Source organism: Aristolochia californica, unplaced genomic scaffold, assembly GCF_029961685.1.
Source record: "Aristolochia californica isolate CCGP_79_NKW_82.1479 unplaced genomic scaffold, dmAriCali1.0.hap1 SCAF_6, whole genome shotgun sequence".
Taxonomy (NCBI): Eukaryota; Viridiplantae; Streptophyta; class Magnoliopsida; order Piperales; family Aristolochiaceae; genus Aristolochia; species Aristolochia californica.
The window spans coordinates 34,589,987-34,615,803 of NW_027182257.1; the positions used below are offsets into that span (position 1 = coordinate 34,589,987).

Here is a 25,817-nt window from a genome sequence, read left to right on the forward strand (position 1 = left end):
CATTATCTAGTATAGTCGCATAAGAATTCTTTAATCCTCTCCTCCTTGCTCTCTCTCTCTCTCTCTCTCTCTCTCTCTCTCTCTCTCTCTCTCTCTCTCTTCTCCTCTATTCTCCTCCTTAAACATAGACCTTCAAGTGATAGAACCTTAGAATTTAACAAAAAAGAAACATAGGTCAAAAGGGTTGATAGGTTTTATGGAGGAGGAAATAGAAGTCTAATAGAATACTTATTCAAGAAGAGTTCATTTATGTGAAAATTACTTCAATTTATTGTCAATAAGAGTTTGGTGACTAGTAGATTCATTAAAGTAAGGGAAAGGTGGATAATACTAGAGAGATAAATATGAGTTCAAATTCGTAATGATTTTCTTATATCTAGCAAAGTTTGATTAAAATTCAAAATCAACTAGTCTATTAAAAAATTGATACCTTTTATACGGGCCCACTTGATCTTATTCCAGAGGGTAGATCTATTTGCACAACTCCATTAATGGAGAGAATAATACTTCTCTCAATTAGAGTGATGAAATGCATGCAAGCTGGTCTCACAAAAATCTATGTGAGACACTAGATCGAGAATCTAAAGGCTCACAATTTATCAAGCTACAAGAGACCAAGGGTGCAACACTGTAGCTATCCAGTGTCAAGTCATTCAACCTTGTTGTCAAAAGGTCGAGCCACAATCAAACCAAACAAAGAAAAGATGGAGAAAAAATAAAAAGAAGAAAAATGAAATAAAAAATAAAAAATGAAAAAAGAAGAAGAAAGAAAATAAGTGATTTGAGACTTGTCCAAAGTCTCGAAGGGAGCCAAATGTAGACATGGAAATTTGATCGCTAAAATTAAAACCCCAATTGATGGTTTGGATCATTAACATCGATTAACGACCCAAACGGAAGGAGCTTTATCACCAGTTGACTAATGATCAAAGTCAAAACTCTCAATAGTCAAAATATGGAGGTTTAGTCAAATAGTTTGTCAATTGTCAAAATTAGACCTTTGATCAAAATTTGGATCTATTATCGAAATCAAAGCTCGATCTGAGGTGAAGATGAAGTTAATTATACCGGATCACTACCACTACCAAATTAAAGGAAAATGCCATTTAGATGACACCTGAGCACCGCTCAAGTAGAGGAGTTGGCACATAAGTTACTTGTGGCACCTGTTACCAGTGTGTACGTCGGTGAACCAGGGCTGAAGGATCAGCCGAGACCAGCGTCCATGAACTGGTCTTCCCGGGGATGGAACAACTCGTCACGAGGCTTACAACACTGGCCAAATGGAGAGCTCTCAGCTCTGATGGTGGTGGACGGAACCACCACGATCTCCGGGGACTGACGGCATAGTCCCGACAGAGAGCTTCACGCTATCTTGTTTCTCGGTAAGGAGGAAGTTGAAGAGGTTCTTCGGGAATGGAATGGAATGCCATCCTTCCCTCCTTCATAAACTATTTATACTTACGTCTTAGGAATATTATTACATAGCAGCCCATGGGCCCAAAAATTGCCACCCAACCCATTAAGCCCTATCTAATTACCCTATGTACATAATACAATATACAACAAGCATTAGCATAAATTCTACCTAATATACATCCCAAGATATTGTAACAACACCAATAGGAGTTTCACATGGCATAATATGGTCTACATCATCTGACACAAGGCAAAAGACTTGGTTCCTCTACATGTCACGATCTAAAGGAATAAAGACTTGGCTTCACCATGTGTCATGATCTCAAGGAAAGAAGAGTTGGCCCTGCTATATATCTCTATATGATGGAGTAAAGATTTGGTCCTACCACTTATCGTAATGTCACCAATTGAAGGATTAGTAAAGAGAGATCCAAGTAGAGAAAAGTGGGTGCTTGAACCACCACTCACCCCTCTATAAATAGTGAGTTCCTTTTCCATTTGTGGGGGAGCTGAACAAGAGTATCTGAACTGAAGAGCTGAAAAGAGTTTGAGAGATAGGAAGCCTAAAGAAGGTTAGAAAAGAAATCCTAGAGGTACGATCGTAGGAATGTTGATACTTTACCATTTTTTCTTAAAAATCAGAACAAGCAGATCATTCCCGTTGTTAATCTAGCTTGTGGTAATCATGGTGGGTCCTACTTCTTATGTGGTTGGGCCCATCTTCTGTGCCTTCCATGGTCGTGTGACCCATCTTATAATACTCTTAGATAAGTGGGCCTTCCTTGGTCGTGTGGGCTTGGGCCTATCTTCCAACATGTATAATTTGATATAATTGTTATAAATATTATAATATTAACATAGAAACGAAATCCTATGTTAGGTTCTTCCCTTGCCATGGATCGAGTCACCCTTCTTTCCTCTCTTCCCTCCATGGATGATCTTGACGTTGGAAGAGAATTCTTGTTTCTTGAACGAGTAATGGTGGAACTCAAATAGAACGAAGGAGCTTTGGAGGAAGCTCAACCTTGGACCTCAAAGGGAGAATCTGACCTATTAAATCTAATTTTCTCAATACTTGCCTCTCTTTTCCTTCACGTCCTCCTAAATAGGGTTGAGGACGGAAATACAAAGATGACCCATAGGTCAAGTGGTTCACACCACATTACACTGAACCAACCCAAAGTAAACCAAACCAAACAAAGTAAACCAAATCGAATTGAAATTAGATGAAAAGTAAATTGACATAATTTAATTCTTATGCCTATGGATAACTCGTGATGCTATGGAGTCCTTAATATCACCCCCCCTCCCCCCTGGAGAAAGAGCTTGTCCTCAAGCTCAAAGTATGGGTAGAGGGTGCGAAACACCGCTAATGGCTCCCATGTCGTGTCACTGGGGTCAGCATCTGCCTATTGCACTAAGATCTCCCAATCACCCTGAATACGGCGAGCTTGTAATACCTGTGCCGGGGTAGAAAGTACCCATCCCTCATGGAGTGGAGGCAGCGGGGTGTGCAGCAAAGGCGAATCACCTTGGAAGGCCTTTAATTGTGAGACATGAAAGACGTTGTGTATTCTGGCTTATGGCGGAAGCTGCAATCGGTAGGCCACTGTCCCAATGCGGTCCATCACCTGAAAGGGACCATAATATTTAGGAGAGAGCTTGTGACGTTTGGAGGCTGTCAATAACAACTGCCTGTAGTGTTGGAGACGCAACCAAACATAATCTCCAGGGGAAAAGAAGACTTCCCGGTGCTTCTTGTCATAATATTTTTTTATAGAATGTTGTGCCTCCTGTAGATGAGTGCGCACCTCAATGATGAATGTGTCTCTTTCAGCTAATGCTTGGTCCAAAGTGGCGACTTTAGAGGCCCTTGGTTCATAGGCTAAAAGACAGGGAGGTTCTCTACCATATACCACCTTGAATGGGGTTGTGCCGAGTGCGTTGTGGTAGGAGGTGTTGTAATAGAACTCAGCCCAGGCGAGCCACTTAACCCACCTCTTAGGTGAGTCCCCCACAAAACAGCAGAGATACATTTCAATGGTTATGTTGATGACCTCTGTCTGACCATCAGTCTGCGGATGGTAGGCTGAAGAAAATGCTAACGTGGTGCCCTGGAACTTGAAGAGTTCTTTCCAGAAGGTACTTGTAAAGATTGCATCCCTATTACTGGTAATTGAATTAGGCATCCCATGTAAGAGGACAATGTTATCCATAAAAATTTGAACGATCTGAGCTGCAGTGTAAGGACGCGCTAGAGGAATGAAATGCCCATACTTAGAGAAACGATCCACCACTACAAAGATAACAGATTTACCCGACGAAGAGGGAAGTCCGTCTATGAAGTCTATAGAAATATCAGACCAGACCTGTGATGGACGTTGAAGTGGTTGGAGCAACCCAGTTGGACTTAATGTTTCAACTTTATTCTGTTGACAAGTCTGACAAGCCACCACATAATCAGCTATACTGCGCTTCATGCCCCTCCAATAAAATTCCCTACTGATCCGAAAATATGTTTTTTTTGGGCCCTCATGTGTACTGTCATGGAAGGAGGCTAAAATGCTGTTGATCTGAGGGAATGTGTGGTGTAGAAAAATTATGTTTTTGTAGAGGACGAGATTGTCCTGAACCCTTCAATTGGTTGCCACTGTCCCTTGCTGGATGTCCTGGCATAAGGAGATAATATCCGGGTACTGTTGTGCCTCTTCCCATATAGAGTCCAACAAGAGAGCTCTGGGCTGACTGATGGCATTTAATTGTGGCTCTGGAACGTCCCGGTGAGATAATGCATCAGCCCCTACATTCAAACTTCCTGGTTTATACTCGACAGAAAAGTCAAACCCCATAAGTTTACTTAACCAATGCTATTATGGTGAAGTAGTGAGACGCTGCTCAAGAAGATACTTGAGGCTGCAATGATCAGTGCGAATCAAGAAAGAATGTCCCCATAGATAAGGGCGCCAATGCTGTATAGCTTTCGCCAATCCGATAAATTCCCTCTCATAAGCTGCCAACTTGTGGTGGTGTTGTCCCAGTTGGCGGCTAAAATAAGCAAACGGATGCCCCTGTTGGTACAACACTGCTCCAATACCGCCCCCCGAAGCATCACATTCCACTACAAAGGACTCATCAAAGTCGGGGAGCTGCAAAACTAGGGCTGATGATAAGGCGTCTTTCAATTGCTGAAAGGAATGAGCTGCTGTCTCTGACCAGGTAAAAGCATTTTTCTTGAGGAGATTGTTGAACGGAGCTTCAAGTTGGCCATAGCTACGAATAAATTTTCTGTAATACTCAGCTAGGCCCAAAAATCCTCTTAAGGCTGTAATAGATGTAGGAATAGGCCAATCTGTGACCGCCTGTATCTTACTCTGGTCTACCTTCACCCTTGCTGCTGAAATAACGTGGCCCAAGTATGCCACTTCTGATGTGCCCATAGAACATTTGGAACGATTTAAAACCAAATGATATGAATGTATAAGAGAAAATACCTGGTGAAGGTGCTGAAGATGTTCTTCTCGGCTGTTGCTATAGACCAAAATATCATCGAAAAATACCAATACGTATTTTCTCAAGAGAACAAAAAATACCTCATTTATAAGGGCCTGGAAGGTGGAAGGTGCATTGGACATACCAAATGGCATTATGAGGAACTCAAAATGGCCGTGATGCGTGCGGAATGCTGTTTTCTCCACATCTGATGGATGAACTCGGATTTGATGATAACCAAATTTCAAATCGAGTTTAGTAAAAATAGTAGCTCCATGTAGCTCGTCTAACAGCTCGTCCACCACTGGAATAGGAGATTTATCTTTAATTGTATGGGTATTGAGGTGTCGGTAATCCACACAGAACCTCCATGACTTATCATGCTTGCGGACTAGTAATACCGGTGAGAAAAAAGGAGACCTGCTAGTCTGAATAATACCTTGTGCTAACATCTATTGGCACTACCTTTCAATCTCATCCTTCTGTAAGTGGGGGTAACGATACGGATGATCATAGTGCCTAATTGGCGGTAAGGCAGTAGAGTCCTGAAAGATATCTTCAAATTCTATAAGTAAGTGAGATAACTTACATGTGACTGTGGACTGGACCTGGGCAACCTGTAGTGCGCAGGTGAGTGGTGATTGTGTGCCATGCAATATAATCTGATGTTGGTCCTCTATAAAAGACATGGTTAGAGCTTGGAAATCCCATAGTATTGGCCCCAACAATTGTAGCCATTTAATTCCAAGTACCAAATCGAATCCTGACAGTGGAATCACCAAAAAATCTGCAACAAATTCATGTCCCTCAATATCAAAGTGTGTGGCTAGCGATATGCCTACACTAGTAATTTTAGCCCCATTGGCTACTGATATAGAAAGACTAGTCTGTTGTTGTACTACTAACCCAAGTTGTTTTGCCGCCTGCTGACTGATGAAATTATGTGTACTGTCCGAGTCAACTAAAGCCAGTAACTGTAAATGATGTAACTGGGCTTTAACCTGCATTGTGCTTGAACTGCATAGACCAGTCATAACATGCAGGGAAATCTCTGGACCTTCTTGGTCAATTTCCACAATTTCCTCCTCAGGTAGTATTTCTTCTCCATCCTCTCACAGACATATACTGAATAATCGTTTGCAGTGGTGTCCAATGACATATTGTTCATCGCAGTTAAAACAGAGGCCCTTGGCCTTTCTCTGCTCCATTTCCTGTCTAGTAAGTTTTTTGAAGTAAGGAGCAGGTGGAGCCGAATTAGAGATGTATGGGCGTGGGGCTGCACTGTCTCTAAATCTTGGAGGTCCATAGGAAGGATTTGGCACTGAGGCATTGTGCCTCCCTGGCCAAGCTGGTTTCCTGACCAGTGACTCCTTTAGAACACGCTGCTTGTGCTCAATTGCCCTGGCTAAATTCATAGCATGGTCTAAATCTGTAGGAGCATGTAATTCAACTTCTAATCTCAGAGCTTCTGTCAAACCAGCAGTAAAAATATGAACATACTGTGTGTGGCTAACAAACTGGTTTGCTTGGGCTAACCTTCTGGAAGGTCTTTTGGTACACCTCTAGTGATCCAGTTTGTTTGTAATTGATTAATTCTCCCAATGGATTGCTACTAGCTGGAGGACCAAATCTCAACATGCAAGACTGTCTAAAAGTTGCCCAATCCTGAACCACTTGGTCATTTCAGAATTGGGTACCACAGAAGCGCTTCATCGAGCATGTGGTAGGCGGCCAAATACACTTTCTCATCCGTAGGTGTTTTTTGATGATAAAAGAACTGATCACACTTGGCTAACCAAATCAAAGGGTCCTTAGACCCATCATACGTAGGAAAGTCAAGTTTTAAATACCTGGGCACAGTGTTTGGTCCTTGAACGGCAGGCCCCAGATGGGGATGTTGTTGACGCATTGGTGGTTGTGGGGGAGGTGGTGGGTGGATTGATGGTGGTCGGCCGGTGGAGAGTAGGCAGCTGGTGGTTGGGCTCGTGTATCATGGTCCTCTTGTCGCCGAAGGAGAGCTTGGATGGCAGCATCCATTGATTTTATTGCCTCACGCAAATCAGTGGTTGTTTGACGTACCTCTTCCAGGGCATGAGCCTGGTTAGTTGTCCTCTGCCTAGTATCTTCCACTAACTGTCTCAAATCGTCAAGGGAAGAGGAATCTCCAAGGGTGGACCTGTCTGATACCAAGATGTTAGGTTCTTCCCTTGCCATGGATCGAGTCACCCTTCTTTCCTCTCTTCCCTCCATGGATGATCTTGACGTTGGAAGAGAATTCTTGTTTCTTGAACGAGTAATGGTGGAATTCAAATATAATGAAGGAGCTTTGGAGGAAGCTCAACCTTGGATCTCAAAGGGAGAATCCGACCTAGACCTCTGAGGGAGAATCTGACCTGTTAAATCTAATTTTCTCAATACTTGCCTTTCTTTTCCTTCATGTCCCCCTAAATAGGGTTGAGGATGGAAATACAAAGATGACCCATAGGTCAAGTGGTTCATGCCACATTACACTAAACCAACCCAAAGTAAACCAAACCGAATTGAAATTAGATGAAAAGTAAATTGACATAATTTAATTCCTATGCCTCTGGATAACTCGTGATGCTATGGAGTCCATGACATCCTAGAGGTCAGATTGTGCGAGTGTTGATACTTTACCATTTTTTCTTAAGAGTCACAACAAGCAGATCATTCCTGTTATTACTCTATTGCAACTCAAATCTATCACACATGAGTGTGAGATAGAATTTCTCGTCGAAATGTCAAGTGGAGATTACTCTCTACTGTCTCCAAAAAGTTGGTATGAATTTGTTAAGTGGAGATTGAATTAGAGGGTCACTAGATAATAGACCTTAAATTACTTATAATTTCCTTTTGTGTAATCGTACTATAAATGGTAACGACGTTTCATGGACTGACTCATTTGTGCATCCAAACATTATAATTTGGGAATATTATTGCTATAAATTACATATAATTTGATATAATTGTTATAAATATTATAAAAATAACATAGAAAAGAAATCCTAGACGTCAGATTGTGGGAGTGTTGATACTTTACCATTTTTTATTAAGAGTCACCTCAAGCAAATCATTCCTGCTGTTACTCTATTGCAACTCAAATTTGTCATACATGAGAGGGAGATCAAAATTCTCGTCGAAATGTCAAGTAGATATTACTAATGGCATCAAAATTGAACTAGCTCTACTTTCTCTACAAATTTGATATGAATTTTTTATGTGGAGATCGAATTGGAGGGTCACTAGATAAAAGACCTTAAATTACTTATAATTTCCTTTTGAGTTATCGCACTGTAAAATGTAACGACGTTTCATGGACCAACTCCTTTGTACATCCAAACAATATAACTTGTTAATATTATTGCTACAATTTATATAAAATTTTATATAATTGTTATAAATATTATAATAATAACATAGAAAAGAAATCCTAGAGGTTGGATCGTGGGAATGTTGATACTTTACCATTTTTGCTTAAGAGTCACAACAAGCAGATCATTCTTGTTGTTATTCCATTGCAACACAAGTTTGTAATACATGAGTGTGAGATCAAAATTCACGTCAAAATGTCAAGTGGAGATTAGTAATGGAATCAAAATTGAACTAGCTCTACTTTCTCGACAAAGTTGGTATGAATTTGTTTAGTGGAGATCAATAAAAGACCTTAAATTACTTATGATTTCCTTTTGTGTTATTGTACTGTAAATGGTAACGACGTTTCATGGAACGACTTCTTTGTACATCCAAATATTATAATTTGTGAACATTATTGATACTATTTATATATAATTTGATTTAATTTTTATAAATATTGTAATAATAACATAGAAAATAAATCCTAGAGGTCGGATCGTGGGAGTGTGTATACTTTACCATTTTTTCTTATGAGTCACAACAAGCAGATCATTCTAGCTCTTTTACTATTGTAACTCAAATTTGTCATACATGAGAGTGGGATCAAAATTCTCATCAAAATGTCAAGTAGAGGTTACTATTGGCATCAAAATTAAACTTGCTCTACTTTCTCTACAAAGTTGGTATGAATTTGTTAAGTGGAGACCGAATTAGAGGGTCGCTAGATAAAAGGCCTTAAATTACTTATAATTTCCTTTTATGTTAACACATTGTAAATGGTAATGACGTTTCATGGTCTGGCTCCATTGTAAATCCAAACATTATAATTTGTTAACATTATTGCTACAATTCATATAAAATTATATAATTGTTATAAATATTATAATAATAACATAGAAAAGAAATCCTAGATGTCAGATTGTGGGAGTTTTGATACTTTACCATTTTTGCTTAAGAGTCACAACAAGCAAATCATTCTTGTTGTTACTCCATTGCAACTCAAGTTTGTCATACATGAGTGTGAGATCAAAATTCACGTCAAAATTTCAAGTGGAGATTACTAATGGAATCAAAATTGAACTAGCTCTACTTTATCTACAAAGTTGGTATGAATTTGTTTAGTGGAGATCGAATTAGAGGGTCTCTAGATAAAAGACCGTAAATTACTTATAATTTCCTTTTGTGTTATCGTACTGTAAATGGTAACGATGTTTCATGGATCGACTCCTTTGTTCATCCAAACATTATCATTTGTGAGCATTATTGCTACAATTTATATATAATTTGATATAATTTTTATAAATATTATAATAATACGTAGAAAAGAAATCTTTGAGGTTGGATTGTGGGAGTTTTGATACTTTACCATTTTTGCTTAAGAGTCACAACAAGCAGATCATTCTTGCTGTTAGTCTATTGCAACTCAAATTTGTCATACATGAGTGTGAGATAAAAATTCTCGTAAAAAAGTGGAGATTACTAATTGCATCAAAATTGAACTAGCTCTACTTTCTCTACAATGTTTGTGTGAACTTGTTAAGAAGAGATCGAATTAGAGGGTCGTTGGATAAAAGACCTTATATTACTTATAATTTCCTTTTGTGTTAACGTACTATTAATGGTTACGTCTTTTCTATTATGGACTCCATAGCATCCCGAGTTATCAACAGGGATAGGAATTAAATTATTTCCCTTTCCATGTATGTTAAATTTGGTTTGGTTTGGTTTGGATGTAATTTGGCGTGAACCAATTGAACCATGGGTCTATGTTGTATTTTCATCCCCAAACATATTTATTGGGACAAAAAAGCTAAATGAAGGCAAGCATTGAGTAAATTAATTTTATCCAGGTTGGATTCTCCCTCAAAGGTCCAGGTTGAGCTTCCTTCAAAGCTCAATCCATTCCATTATGATTCCACCATTACACGTTCAAAGAACAAGAGTTCTCTTCCAGCGTCAACAGTCAATCTGGAGGGAAGAGAGGGAAGAAGGGTGACGTGATCCATGGCCAGGGAAGATCCTAACATCTTGGTATCAGACAGGTCCACCCTTGGGGATTCCTCTTCCCCAAAGGATTTGCGTCAGCTTATTGATGCAAATCGTGAAAGATCAAATGCAGGTATTGATGATCTTCACATTTCAATGGAGACCATGAATACGACACTAGAGCTCATTCTCCGGCGACTTAATGAAGGTGGGAGTCGAGGACCACCGACGCCAGCAGCCTATTCTCCGTCGGCTGAGCACCACTAGCCACCACCGCTGCGCCATCCCCATCCACCTATGGCACCTCATGCCCAGGGACCAAATTCGCTTCCCAAGTATGTGAAACTGGACTTTTCGACATTTGATGGGTCTAAGGACTCCTTGATCTGGTTACACAAATGTGACTAGTTCTTTTACCATAAAAAAACACCAGCAGATGATTAGGTCCAGTTGGCCGCATACCATATGCTCGATGAAGTGCTCCTATGGTTCCAACAATTCTGAAATGAACATTTGGTTCATGATTGGGAACATTTAGACAATCTTGCATGATGAGGTTTGGTCCTCCAGCCAGTAGCAATCCATTGGGTGAATTGATAAATTTTAAACAGACAGGCCCACTTGATGTATACCAAAAGTCCTTCCAGGAACGTTTGGCCAGAGCTAATAATTTTTTCAGGCCCTCCCAGTATGTTCAAATCTTTACTGCTGGATTGACTGAGGCTCTACGTCTGGAGGTTGAATTACATGGCCCTATAGATTTGGACCACGCTATGAATCTGGCCAGGACAATTGATACTAAACAATGTGTTCTAAAGGAATCACTGATTAGAAAACCAGCTTGGCGAAGCAGAACCAATACCACTGCACCATCACCCTATTCAGGGCCTCCATGTACAGGTCCTACTATAGCCTAGTGTGTAGAGAGTTCTTCCTCCATGCTACCTGCCCCTTACATAAAAAAAATTAAATAGGCAAGAGATGGAACAGAGGAGGTCCATGGGCCTTTGTTTTAATTGTGATGACCAGTATGTCCAGGGTCACATATGTAAAAAAATGTTTAGTGTAATTCTCTGTGTGGATTCTGAGGACATACTACTCGAGGAGGACATTGTTGAGACAGACCAAGAGGGCCCAGCTATTTCACTCCATGCCATGACTGGCCTGCGCAGTTCCAACACAATGCAAGTTCAGGCACAATTGCACCTTCTACAGTTACTAGCCTTAGTTGACTCGAGCAACACGCATAATTTCATCAGTTAGCTAGCTGCAGAATAACTTGGGTTAGTAATCCAGTAGAACACATGCCTCTCAGTCTCAGCGGCCAATGGGGCCAAAATCGCCAATGTGGGTATCTCTACAACCACCCCCTTTTCTATTGAGGGCCACTCCTTTGTTGCCGATTTCTTGGTGATTCCTCTGGCAGGATTTGATTTGGTACTCAGAGTTAAATGGCTCCAAATGTTGGGGCCTATTTTATGGGATTTTCAGGCCCTGACCATGACCTTCACAGAGGCCCAACATCAGATAACCTTGCATGGCACACATGCTACTGTGCCCTGCACACTTCTGGCAGTTTAGGTCCAGAGCACCGAGCTTTGTAAGTAATCTCAATTACTTACAGACTTTGAAGATTTATTTCTGGCATCTTCTGCTCTTCCGCCTATTCACCACTGTGATCACCGCATCAGATTGCACATGGGGACTGAACCTGTGGAGGTTCGGCCTTACCGTTACCCCCACTTATAGAAGGATGAAGTTGAGTGCCAGTGCCAAAATATGCTCGTCCAGGAAATTATTCAGCCTAGCAGGTCTCCTTTCTCATCCCCGGTGTTACTGGTAAAAAAACATGACAAGTCGTGGAGGTTTTGTGTGGACTATAGGCAGGTCAATGCTCATCCAATTAAAGACAAATTTCCCATTCCAGTGGTGGACGAGTTGTTAGATGAGTTACATGGCACCATTATATTTACCATGTTGGACTTGAAGTCACGTTATCATCAAATTCGAGTTCATCCTTCAGATGTGGAGAAGACCACGTTCCGCATGCACCATGGTCATTTTGAGTTCCTCGTCATGCCCTTTGGTCTCTCCAATGCGCCATCCACATTCCAGGCCCTCATGATCGAGGTATTTAGCTCTCTCTTGTGAAAATATGTTCTTGGTTTTTTTATGATATATTGGTGTATAGAAAACACTGGGAAGAGCACCTTCATTTGGTTTTAAACAAGTCCAAAAGTTCTATGGGTACCTCCGAGGTGGCATACTTGGGCCACATTATTTCAGCAGTTGCGGTGAAGGTTGACCAGAGCAAGATTCAGGCCATCACAGACTGGCCTCCTCCCACCTCCATCACAACGTTAAGGGGATTTTTGGGCCTCGCTGGGTATTACAGAAAATTTATCCGCAGCTATGGCCAGATTACAGCGCTGCTCCACAATCTACTCAAGAAAAATGCTTTCACGTGGTCCGAGACAACGGATCATTCCTTTCAGCAGTTGAAGGAAGCATTATCTTCAGCGTCGATTTTGCAGCTCCCGGATTTTGATGAGTTGTTTGTAGTGGAATGTGATGCTTCAGGCAGCGGTATAGGTGTAGTGTTACAACAACAAGGCCACCCAATCGCTTAATTAAGCCGACAGCTTGGCCAACACCATCACAAACTAGCGACTTATGAAAGGGAATTAATCGGTTTAGATAAAGCAATCCAACATTGGCGGCCTTATCTCTGGGGGCGCTCATTTCTTATTCGAACCGATCATTGCAGCCTGAAGTATCTTCTTGAGCAGTGTCTCACCACCTCCCCTTAGCAGCACTTGTTGAGTAAGCTGATGGGGTTTGACTTTACAATTGAGTATAAACCTGGCAGTTTGAATGTGGGGGCCGATGCCTTGTCTCTCCAGGACGTTCCAGAGCCACACTTACATGCTATCAGTCAGCCCAAAGTTCTTTTGCTGGATTCTATACGGGAGGAGACACAACAGCATTCGGAACTCATTGCATTATATCGAATATCCATTGGACGATCTAGGATCGTCTTATCTTGTTCATGAACAGAATTTTTCTGCACCACACCTTGCCACTTATTCCCAGTATCTTAGCCTCTTTCCATGACATTACACATGAGGGTGGACATAAAACATATTTCCGCCTTAGTAGAGATTTTTATTGGAAGGGTATGAAAAGCAGTGTAACAGATTATGTGGCGGCTTGTTAGATTTGTCAATGAAACAAAGCTGAATCATTAAGTCCAGTGGGGTTGCTCCAACCACTTCAGCTACAGTCACAGGTATAGTTAGATATTTCCATGGACTTCATTGATGGCCTTCCCCCCTCTTCCGCTAAATCCGAAATATTTGTTGAGGTTGACCGCTTCTCCAAGTATGGCCATTTCCTCCCTTTGGCGCATCCCTACACAGCCGCTCACGTGGGTCAGATCTTCATGGATAACATTGTCCGGTTACATGGGATGCCTATGTCCATTACCAGTGACAGGGATGCCATCTTTACCAGTATGTTCTGGAAAGAACTATTCAAGCTGCAACGCAAGAAATTGGCGTTATCTTTCGCCTACCATTCACAAACTGATGGACAGACCAAGATAGTTAACAGGATGATTGAGATGTATCTCCGTTGTTTAGTGGGGGACTCACCTAAAAGGTTGGTTAAGTGGCTAGCATTGGCAAAGATCTGTTATAATACATCATACCACAGCACCCTCGGCATTACTCCGTTCAAGGTAGTATATGGTAGAGATCCGCCTCGACTTTTGTTGTATGAACCAGGTACATCCAAGGTCGCCACCTTGGACCAGGCTTTAGCAGAAAGGGACGCCATGCTCAGTGAGGTGCACACTCATCTCTAGGAGGCCCAACATGCTATGAAACTATAATATGATAAGAAGCACGAGGAAGTGTTCTTCTCTCCCGGGGATTATATGTGGCTATGTCTCCAACATTATAGGCAACTTCACTGACAGCCTCCAAATGCACAAACTCTCCCTGAAAGATTATGGTCCCTTTCAGGTGCTAGACCGCATTGGCATAGTTGCCTACCGTTTGCAGCTTCCACCAAAAGCCAAGATCCACAATGTGTTTCATGTCTCCCAATTGAAGGCCTTCCAAGGAGACTCCCCATTGCTACACACCCCTCTGCCACCGCTACATGAAGGTTGGGTCCTTTCTACTCCAACGCAGGTGTTGCAGGCTCACTTCATTCAGGGCGATTGGGAGGTTCTAGTGCAGTGGGCTGATGATGACCCCAGTGACACTACATGGAAGCCCTTAGCCGCTTTCAGGGCTCTCTACCCCTCTTTCGAGCTTGAGGACAAGCTCTTTCTCCAAGAGGGGGGGTTATGTTATGGACTCCATAGCATCTCGAGTTATCAACAGGCATATGAATTAAATTATTTCCCTTTCCATGTATGTTAAATTTGGTTTGGTTTGGTTTGGATGTAATTTGGCTTGAACCAATTGAACCATGGGTCTATGTTGTATTTTCGTCCCCAAACATATTTATTGGGACGAAAAAGCTGAATGAAGGCAAGTATTGAGTAAAATAATTTTAGCCAGGTCAGATTCTCCCTCAGAGGTACAGGTCGAGTTTCCTTCAAAGCTCAATCCATTCCATTCTGATTCCACCATTACACGTTCAAAGAACAGGAGTTCTCTTTCAGCTTCAAAAGTCAATCTGGAGGGATGAGAGGGAAGAAGGGTGACGAGATCCATGACCCGGGAAGATCCTAACAGTTTCATGGACTGTCTCCTTTGTACATCCAAACATTATAATTTGAGAACATTATTGCTACAATTTATATATAATTTGATATTATTGTTATAAATATTATAATAATAACATAGAATAGAAACCCTAGAGGTCGAATAGTGGGAGTGTGTATAATTTACCATTTTTGTTTAAGAGTCACAACAATCATATCGTTCATCCTGTTACTCTATTGCAACACAATTTTGTCAAAAATGAGTTTGAGATAAAAAATTTCGTCAAAATGTCAAGTGGAGATCACTAATGACATGAAAATTGAACTAGCTTTAATTCTCTTTAAAGTTGGTATGAATTAGTTAAGTGCAGATCGAAATAGAGGGTCACTAGATAAAAGACCTTAAATTACTTATAATTTGCTTTTGTGTTATTGTAATGTAAATGGTAACAATGTTTCATGGACGAAATCCTTTGTACATCCAAACATTATAATTTGTGAACATTATTGCTACAATTTTTATATATTTTGATACAATTGTTATAAATATTATAATAATAACATAGAGAAGAAATCATAGAGATCGGATTGTGTGGGTGTTGATACTTTACCATTTTTGCTTAAGAGTCACAACAAGTAGATCATTCCTACTGTTACTCTATTGCATAAAAAATCGTTATACATGAGTGTGAGATCAAAATTCTCGTTGAAATGTCAAGTGAAAGTTACGGATGGCATCAAAATTGAAGTAACTTTACTTTCCCTTAAGTTGGTATGTATTTGTTAAGAAGAGATCGAATTTGAGGATCACTAGATAAAGGACCTTAAATTACTTATAATTTTCTTTTGTGTTATCATACTATAAATGGTAACGGCGTTTCATGGACCGGCTCCATTGTACATCTAAACATTATAATTTGTGAACATTATTGCTACAATTTATATATAATTTGATAAAATTTTTCTAAATATTATAGTAATAACATAAAAAAGAAATCCTAGAGGTCAGATTGTGGGAGTGTTGATACTTTTCCATTTTCCCTTAAGAGTCACATCAAGCAGATCATTCCGGCTGTTACTCTATTATAACTCAAATTTGTTGTACATGAGTAGAAGATCAAAGTTGTCGTTGAAATATCAAGTGAGATTACTAAGGGCATCAAAATTGAACTAGCTCTACTTTCTTTACAAAGTTGGTATGCATTTGTTAAATGGAGATCGAATTACAGGTCACTAGGTAAAATACTTTAAATTACTTATAATTTCCTTTTGTGTTATCATACTGTAAATGGTAATGACGTTTCATGGACCGACTCCATTGTACATTCAACCATTATAATTTGTGAACATCAATCCAACAATTTACATATATTTTGATATAATTGTGATAAATATTAGAATAAAAACATAGAAAAGAAATCCTAGAGGTCGGATTGTGGGTGTGTTGATACTTTACCATTTTTTCTTAAGCTGTTACTCTATTGCAACACACATTTGTCGTACATGAGTGTGAGATCAAATTCTCATTGAAATGTCAAGTGGTAGATTGACTTTCTCTACAAAGTTGGTATGAATTTGTTAAGTGGAGATCGAATTAGAGGGTTGTTGAATTTATGGAAAAGTGAAATACTTCCTTGACTTGTTGTAATCAGTGTACATGAACCTCTATTTATAATAGAGGAAGGTAGTAGAGTCCAATTACAATAAAACTACCTTTGTCCCAATTACACCCAAACTCTAACACTTAAAAGATAAGTCTTAGTATAATTGAATAACTCAATATAGATAAAAGAAAAACATAAATAAAACTAGAACTCTTCTAGGATGTGACCATAAGATGAAGATGCCTTTGTGAGTCCTTCTTGATCTTCCAACATATGTGATATGGATGCCAGCTCATGGTAATCATTGTAGGTCCTACTTCTTATGTGCTTGGGCCCATCTTGTGGGTCTTCCTTGGTTGTGTGACCCATCTTATAATACTCTTAGATATATGGGCCTTCCTTAATCATGTGGGCTTGGGCCTATCTTTCAACACTCCCCCTCAAGCTGGGGGTGAGTGAACAACATGAACTCCCAACTTGTTGCAAATGATGTATAGAATCTTTTTGTATAAAATGACACATCTTCCAATATGTCTTCATCTTCCAACACTCCCCCTCGAGCTATTGCGCCCTTCCATGAGGCCCTGCTGGCATAATATAAGTGAGAGTAAAATTCACTCCAAGCCGGTAAGACATTACTTCATACTCCAGTCCGAATGCTGGATGTAGAGCACACTTCGTCTTCTATAGGTCGTGTGTCTATCGGTATTACTCTGAAGTGTCCATCGTGTCCTTCCATAGGAAAACAACTCTCAAGTGGTAGGAGTAATAAAAGCCCTTACAGGGGGTAGTGTGTTTATTTATAATGGTGTCTCAATTCGGACACTGACTCTCATGGTATCCCAACCATGATATTTTTGAGAGTTAAATTTATCATGGTGTCCCAATTCGGGCACCGACTCTCATGGTGTCCCAACCGTGATATTTTTGAGAGTCAAATAAATTATGGTATGAAAAATGGTACTGAGGCAATCTCTTCTTCAATAATAATGTCTCATCCAAAAAGACATAATAGCAACAACTGTAATGTAACACGACCATCTTCCAACACATATAACACAAACCAAAATAATTAACCTTGTAGAAGGGCCCATGAAATAATCATAATCCAATAAAAATATTTTTTCTTAGATGCATAAGCTTCATCTTTTGTGCTCCCCCTTTCTTGAATATTTTGGTCACATAAAACTTATCCACAACATATTGAATAAAATGCCTCTTCTTTGTACTTCTTCTACTTCTCCCCCTCAAGCTGGGAGGTAATGGTAGTAATCCCAACTTGAACCAAATATCATAGATGCAACAATAAGCCCAAATAACATAGATGTAATAATAAGCCCTTAAAAATGGGAGAAGTGAGATATTTTCCTGATATAGTAACTCAAATAATGTCGCAAAATAAAGCTCTTAAATTCAGATTTTTAATACAACAGAATTCCTACTTGACCTTTGATTCTTTCAATGCGAATATATCATTAAATATAGATAAAATTGATATGAAATTTTCTCCTAATGAAACTATAATTAAATAAATTTTATCTAAGTATAACTTCTCTTTATAAAATATAATTATCAGAAGATAGATAATCTGATAGATTTCAGTCTCTGTCATTTGGCCGAACTAAGTATTGTTTCTCCTTTTTTTCTAGAATGGCCATTGACTATTCCAAGATCAATATCTTGTTAGCCTATCATGAATTTCTAAATAACAGTACGAAATTCATTGAGCTTCACCGGTGTTCTCTGCGTCTGGCTCTTCCGCTCTCTGATTACTCTCTGTGATGGTGTAAGCTGAAGGTTTTTCGAGTGAACGAGATTGGGGACCAAACCTCTATTTATAAGCCAAGCTCCCATCAAGCTTATCGGCTTCTGTAACTGCCGATGGGAGGGCGTTGGTCTTAAACCTCCATGGACGTGGGAATCTGATATTCCGAAATGGCACCAGGTTCTCCATAAAAGACGTTGGCCCATTGCTTCTGAAACTAAAAGGAAGTTGGACCAACCTCTGGAGTTAACATTCTCCCACTTGCTCCACACTTCTAGTGTAATCTGAATCCCATCGATAATCTGAATTTAAGTCATAAATACATGAATCATGGCGATAAGTCCTTTGATAATGAGTATTACCTTCCATGTATTACAATGTATTCATTTCTTATACTTTATAAATAAACCCTATGTTTATTCTTGGTCCAACATAGATGATTTTCTCAAAATTAAAGTGCACATAAATATGAGAAAAACATCACAATAATTAAGAATTTCACTAAAATAACATTGTTCATACAATGAAAAATTACATAATGGAACCAAGTCCCATATTCACAACATGATCCTTGAATTTTTAGCTTGCAAAGCAATTGCTCACCATCACTAGAGGGGAATCCTTCAGGTTGTTTCATGTAAACTTCCTCCTCTAGATCTCCATTGAGAAATGCCGTTTTCACATCCATTTGTTGTAACTCTAAGTCAAAATGGGCTACTAGTGCCAAAATAATGCGCAAGGAATCTTTCTTAGATACAGGAGAAAAAGTTTCCTTGTAATCGATACCTTCTTTCTGAGTGAATCCCTTAGCAACGAGTCTTGCCTTGTATCGTTCAATGTTGCCTAATGAGTCTTTCTTTGTTTAAAAACCCATTTACATCGAATGGATTTAAATCCACTAGGCAACTCAACAAGATCCCAGACTCCGTTACTCTTCATAGAATTCATATCTTCCTTCAAGGCATTGTACCATAATTCTGATTCTTTGCAACTCATGGCTTCTGAAAATTACTTGGGATCATTTGCAGTTCCAATGTCAGATTCTTGCAGATACACAATATAATCATCAAGAATTGCTGATCTCCCGAGTCTAGTAGATCTTCTTAATGTTGAACCATTATTTTCCTGAGAAGTATGTGGTTCAACTAGTTGTTCAAAAGTGTTTGGCAACTCTTGAACTACCTGATCCACTGGAATGTCGGCAACATTTTGTGGAACTTCAATGAGTGGTTGTTCAACACCAGTTTGTACTGGAGGGGTGTTATGAACTATAATCTTTCACTTGAGGTAGAAGCATGAAATTTTGAATGATCCTTCTCAGAAACTATGTTCTGAGTTGGATTACTACCACTAATCAAGTCATTTTCAAGAAACTTTGCATTTCTTGATTCCACAATCCTAGTGTTGTATGATGGACAATAAAAGTTGTAACCTTTGAACCTATCAACATATCCAATGAAATACCCACTAATGGTCGTTGGGTCCAACTTCTTCTCTTGTGGATTATACATTCTCACTTCAGACGGGCATCCCCAAACACTCATATGTTGTGTAAACTCGGTTTCCATCCTTTCCATAATTCAAATGACGGTTTAGGAACAGCCTTGGTTGGAACTTGGTTTAATATATACACTGCCGTCTTAAGTGCTTCAGCCCACAAGGATTTAGGAGGATTGGAGCTACTATACATACTCCGCACCATGTCTAATAATATTCGGTTTCTTCTTTTTGCTACACAATTTTGGTCTGGAGAACTAGACATGGTATATTGGGCAACAATCCCATGTTCTTGATGAAACTTTGCAAATGGCCCAGGTGCTTGTCCATTGTCTATGTATCTACCATAGTATTCTCTACCTCTATCGGATCTCACGATCTTAATTTTCTTACCACATTGTGTCTCTACTTCGGCCTTAAAGATCTTAAAGGCATCTAATGCTTCATGCTTGTGAGAAAGCATGTAGAGATACATATATCGTGAGTAATCATCTATAAAAGAGATGAAATATTTTTGACCATGTGAGTCCATGTCTGGACTACATATATCAGTATGTATGATCTCTAATATGGCTGAACTCCTTTGGGCACCTTTCTTTGACTTGTTAGTCTGCTTTCCCCTAATGTAGTCTACACAAGTCTCGAAAGGTATAAAATCCAGAGTATTAAGTACCCCTCCATTTACTAATCTCTTAATCCTTTCCATGGAGATATGACCTAATCTCCGGTGCCACAATGTAGGGGAATCCTCATTAATAACACCTCTTTTAGTACTAGTATAAACATGCATTGAATCATAAGTAGCATTGTTTTGTAAATTTATGCAATAAAGACCATCAGACAAAATACTATTCCCAACACTATCAGACATATAAAATAAACTGAAATATGAGTGTGAAAAAGTAAAGGAATAACCATAAGGTACAAGTCTTGAAACTGAAATCAAGTTCCTTTTAAAACTTGGAACATAAAATGTCTTATCTAATTTTAAAACAAACCCACTACTTAAATTTAAATAGAAAGTTCCTATGGCTTCCACATGTGAGCTCATCTTGTCTTCTGAAGATGTTATGCTCACTTCCCATTGGTTTCCTTAGGTTTTGCAAAAGGAATTTGAGATATGGATTGTTGATCCAGAATCAATCCACTATGTGTTAATATTAACATTAACCATATTAGATTCATAACATACAAATGAGGTTGGTTTACCTTTGTCAGGAAGCCATTTTTGAAACACTTGGAATCCTTCTTAATTCAATCTTGGGCGGATGGGGGGGGGGGGGCTTATTTTTCCCTTCCCTTTCAGTTTGGCTTGTTGTTTTCCCTTTCCATGCATTGCCAGCATGGCACTTTCTCCTTGTTCCATCACCAGTCTCCCTTCTTCTTGAACACACATTTTCAAAATTTCATTAATTGACCATTTACCCTTATGTGTGTTGTAGGATATATTGAAGGGTCCATATTGGTGCGGAAGGGTATTAAGGATGTAGTGCACTAGGAAAGATTCTGACATATCAACCTCAAGTTTCTTCAATTGTGCCGCAATATCCCTCATTTGCATGATGTGCTCGCACACACCTCGTATACTGGTGAGCTGGAGGGATGAGAGTTTCATAATTAGGGTGCTTGCTACAGCCTTTTCTGAAGTGACAAATTGCTCATCAATGGCTTTTAGCAAATCTTTGACTTTTTCATGCTGGTCGACGGAACAACGAATACCAACAAAAAATCTCGTCTTAATGAACATCATGCTGAGGAGATTAGATCGCTCCCATCGTTCATAAAGCTCGATTTCAGCTATAGTGCTGGTATTAGTTATTATTGGTGGTTCGTCTTTCCTAATAGCATAGTCAATATTCATCCACCCTAAATGAAGAAGAGTTCTCTCCCTCCATACCTTATAGTTATCTCCCTTAAGATCAAGGATTTCACAACGAATATCAGAGAAATTGACAGGTTGTAGAACTGCATAAAATTACAAATGACATGCTTATGTTAAAACTGAGGCTTGAATCAATATCATGTTTTACCAATGTAAATCATGCTTAAAATTTGAATCTATTGACATAAAAAAATGCTTGTGGGCTCAAATTTTTAATTCCAGTAGATTCATTATTCTTTAGGATTAAACTTTATGATAAAAATATCAAATTATTTATGAAATCATAATTCCTATGGGTAAATTAAGAATAATTTGATATTTTATCCTAACTAATAAACTCAAATCTAATAAAAATTCATATGGGATAAAATTTATTATATTAAGTCAAATTAGTTACAATTAATGGCTAAAATATACTTTATGTGATCCTAATCATAATATATATAATTTTTTATAAAATTAAAGATGTTGTGGCTACTCTCTAATTACTAAAACATTATATGGATCACTAGACATTAAATCGCATAAGGCAAAATTTTTCATGAGAATATATAAATTGCATAAACTTAACCAACACTAACAAGTAAGCATGATGCACAAATATTCTCATATATATGCATAATTTTAAAACTATAATATTATGCATAAATTTAATTTCATGCATTTAACTATATCCAAAAATGCATAAAAAACAAAAACGCATTACTGAAATAATATGTCTAAATTAAAAAAAAAATAAGACATACGGTGGTCAGTGACCATTTGGTCATTGGTGCCAAATTTAGAGGTTGAGGACGGGTTCGAATCATGCTGGCGCAAAAAATTTAGTTTTGAGAACTGAGTCGACTCGGTCCTCTCCGACGATTCTCCTCAACGATTTGGAACGGTGAGCCAACTCAACCCGAACCCCTTTTTTAATTTATTTATTTACACCGAGTCACCCTGGCTTGTGACTCAGTTGCCGAGTTGGAACGACGAGTTGACTCAGCACTTATTTACAAATAAACCTTATAATTTTAATTTTATTTTTTTTGCGTGAGAGGTCGTCTTCAACCTCCAGTTGCACGCAAAAAAATTTGTCGCCGACGTTCCGTCAGTGTTCCTAAACGTTGTCGACGTCGACAAACCTGTCAGAAATGTCGTCGGCGCCAGCTCCGTCATGTAATCGCAACGCCAGAGCGAGCCGCGGACTGCCACCGTGGTGAGCTCATAGAGAGCTTACGACAAGTAGTCGGCGGCACTATTTTGTTAAATGTTGACGCCGAAAAACCGTTCAGAATGATCGCAGGCATAGGCGTCGACTTTTGATGCTGTTCGTCGCCGATGGGAGAGCCCATGCTCCCGCATGCAGAGATCGTAAAATTTATGTAAACAGAGAGCAAAAATAGAGCATTTAAATTAAGGCTCAAATGGAACCGATGTGAAGGATCAGAGGTCTGCTCTGATAACAACTGTTAGCCTATCATTAATTTCTAAATAATAGTATGAAATTCATTGAATAATAATTAAACAAAAGTCCAAAATTCTTACCTCTATCGATTTGATCAAATTCCGTAAACTTCATCGAAGTTCTTTGCATCCGGCTTTTCCACTCTCTAATCACTCTCTATGATGGTGTAAGATGAAGGTTTTTCGAGTGAACGAGATTGGGGACCAAACCTCTATTTATAAGCCAAGCTCCCTTCAAGCTTATCGGCTTCTGTAACTGCCAATGGGAGGACGTTGGTCTTAAACCTCCATGGACGTGGGAACGTGATATTCTGAAACGGCACCACATTCTCCATAAAAGACGTTGGCCCATTGCTTCCGAAACTAAAAGGAAGTTGGACCAACCTCTATAGTTAACATTCTCCCACTTGGTCCACACTTCTAGTGTAATCTGAATCTCATCGATAATCTGAATTTAAGTCATAAATACATGAATCATGGTGATAAGTCATCTAATAACGAGTATTACCTTCCATGTATTACAATGTATTCATTTCTTATAATTTATGAAAAAACCCTATGTTTATTCTTGGTCCAACATAGATGATTTTCTCAAACTTAAAGTCCACACAAAAATGAGAAAAACATCACAATAATTAAAAATCTCACTAAAATAACATTGTTCATACAATAAAAAATTACATAATGGAACCAAGTCCCATATATCTCCTTAAAGAAAAATCATACAGAGAATTGGTTAAATAGGTAAGATAATAGACCTACATATCTTTCTTTTGATACATAATTCTCCATATAAAGTCTATTTCTTGATAGCATAAAATACCTCAGAAGTTGAAGCTTTCTGTTGATGCTCGAACCTCTTTTTCAATATGACCTTTGCTGCTTCCAATATCGATTTCTTTTTGTAGATAACTCAGATAAAAAATTGGTTGAATAGGTAAAAGAATATACTTACAAATATTTTATATATATATATATATATATATATATATTTCTCCATATAAAGTCTAGTTCTTGATAGCATAAAATACCTTGGAAACAGAAGCTTTGTGCTGCTGCTCGAACCTTTTAATAATCTAACCTTCACTCATTCAAATATTGATATCTCCTTGTAGAAAACTCTGATAGTAAAAATTCATTTTTCATTAGAAAGTAGACTCAAAAATATTTCCGTCAGTATATAATTTGTAATATGAAAATCTCAGTATAGAGGTACAAAAATGCAAAGAAAACTACTGGTGTAAGGACTGAAAAAAATAACTACGAACATAGACTTAGGGTTTAGGGTTTAGAGAAAAGGATCTCATTATCTCTTTGGGTTAGCCAAGTCAACTCACAGAACCTGTTCTGATACCATGTTGTATTTATGAAAAAGATAAATATTTCCTTGACTTGTTGTAATCAGTGTACATGAACCTCCGTTTATAATAGAGGAAGGTAGTAGAGTCCAATTACAATAAAACTACCTTTGTCCTAATTACACGCAAACTCTAACTCTTAAAGATAAGTCCTAGCATAATTAAATAACTCAATATAGAGAAAAGAAAAACATAAATCAAACTAGAACTCTTCTAGGACATGACCATAAGATTAAGATACCCTTGTGAGTCCTTCTTGAACTTCCAACTTATGTGATATGGATGCCAGCTCATGTTAATCATTGTGGGTCCTACTTCTGATGTACTTGGGCCCATGTTGTGGGCCTTCCTTGGTCGTGTGGGCTTGGGCCTATCTTCTTACAAGGGTCACTTGATAAAAGGCCTTAAATTACTTATAATTTCCTTTTGGGTTGTCGTACTATAAATGGTAACGATGTTTCATAGACCAGCTCCTTTGTTCATCCAAGCATTATATTTTGTGAACATTATTGCTATAATTTATATATAATTTAATATAATTATTATAAACATTATAATAATAACATAGAAAAGAAATCCTAGAGCTCCGATTGTGGGAATGTTGATACTTTACCATTTTTTGCTTAAGAGACACAACAAGAAGATCATTCTTGCAGTTACTCTATTGTAACACAAATTTGTCATACACGAGTGTGAGATCAAAATTCTCGTCGAAATGTCAAGTGACAGGTACTAATGGCATAAAAATTGAACGAGCTTTACTTTCACTTGAATGTTGGTATGAATTGTTTAAGTGGAGATCGAATTTGAGGGTCACTAGATAAAAGGCAATAAATTAATTATAATTTCCTTTTGTTTTATCGTACTGTAAATGGTAATGACTTTTCATGGACCAACTCCTTTATTCATCCAAACATTATAATTTGTGCACATTATTGCTACAATATATATATATATATATATATATATATATATATATATATATATATATATATATGTAATTTGATGTAATTTTTATAAATATTATAATAATAACGTAGAAAAGTCCTAGAGGTCAGATTTTTGGAGTCTTGATACTTTACCATTTTTGCTTAAGAGTCACAAAAAGTAGATCAACCCTGCTATTACTCTATAGCAACTCAAATTTTTCATACATGAGTGTGAGATCAAAATTCTCATCGAAATGTCAAGTGGAGATTACTAATGGCATCAAAGTTGACCAAGCTCTACTTTCTCTAAAAAGTTGGTATGAATTTGTTAAATGGAGATCAAATTA

The 25,817-nt window shown here is 38.4% G+C and overlaps 1 protein-coding gene across 1 annotated transcript; it reads left to right on the plus strand.

The window, feature by feature from the left end:
* The first annotated feature begins 11,720 nt into the window (after positions 1 to 11,720).
* LOC137935348 (uncharacterized mitochondrial protein AtMg00860-like) lies at positions 11,721 to 12,899 on the plus strand. The gene is made up of 2 exons (XM_068780012.1): positions 11,721 to 11,869; positions 12,461 to 12,899. The coding sequence occupies exons 1-2, from the start codon at positions 11,721 to 11,723 to the stop codon at positions 12,897 to 12,899; spliced, it is 588 nt and encodes a 195-aa protein (XP_068636113.1).
* Positions 12,900 to 25,817: the final 12,918 nt, after the last annotated feature.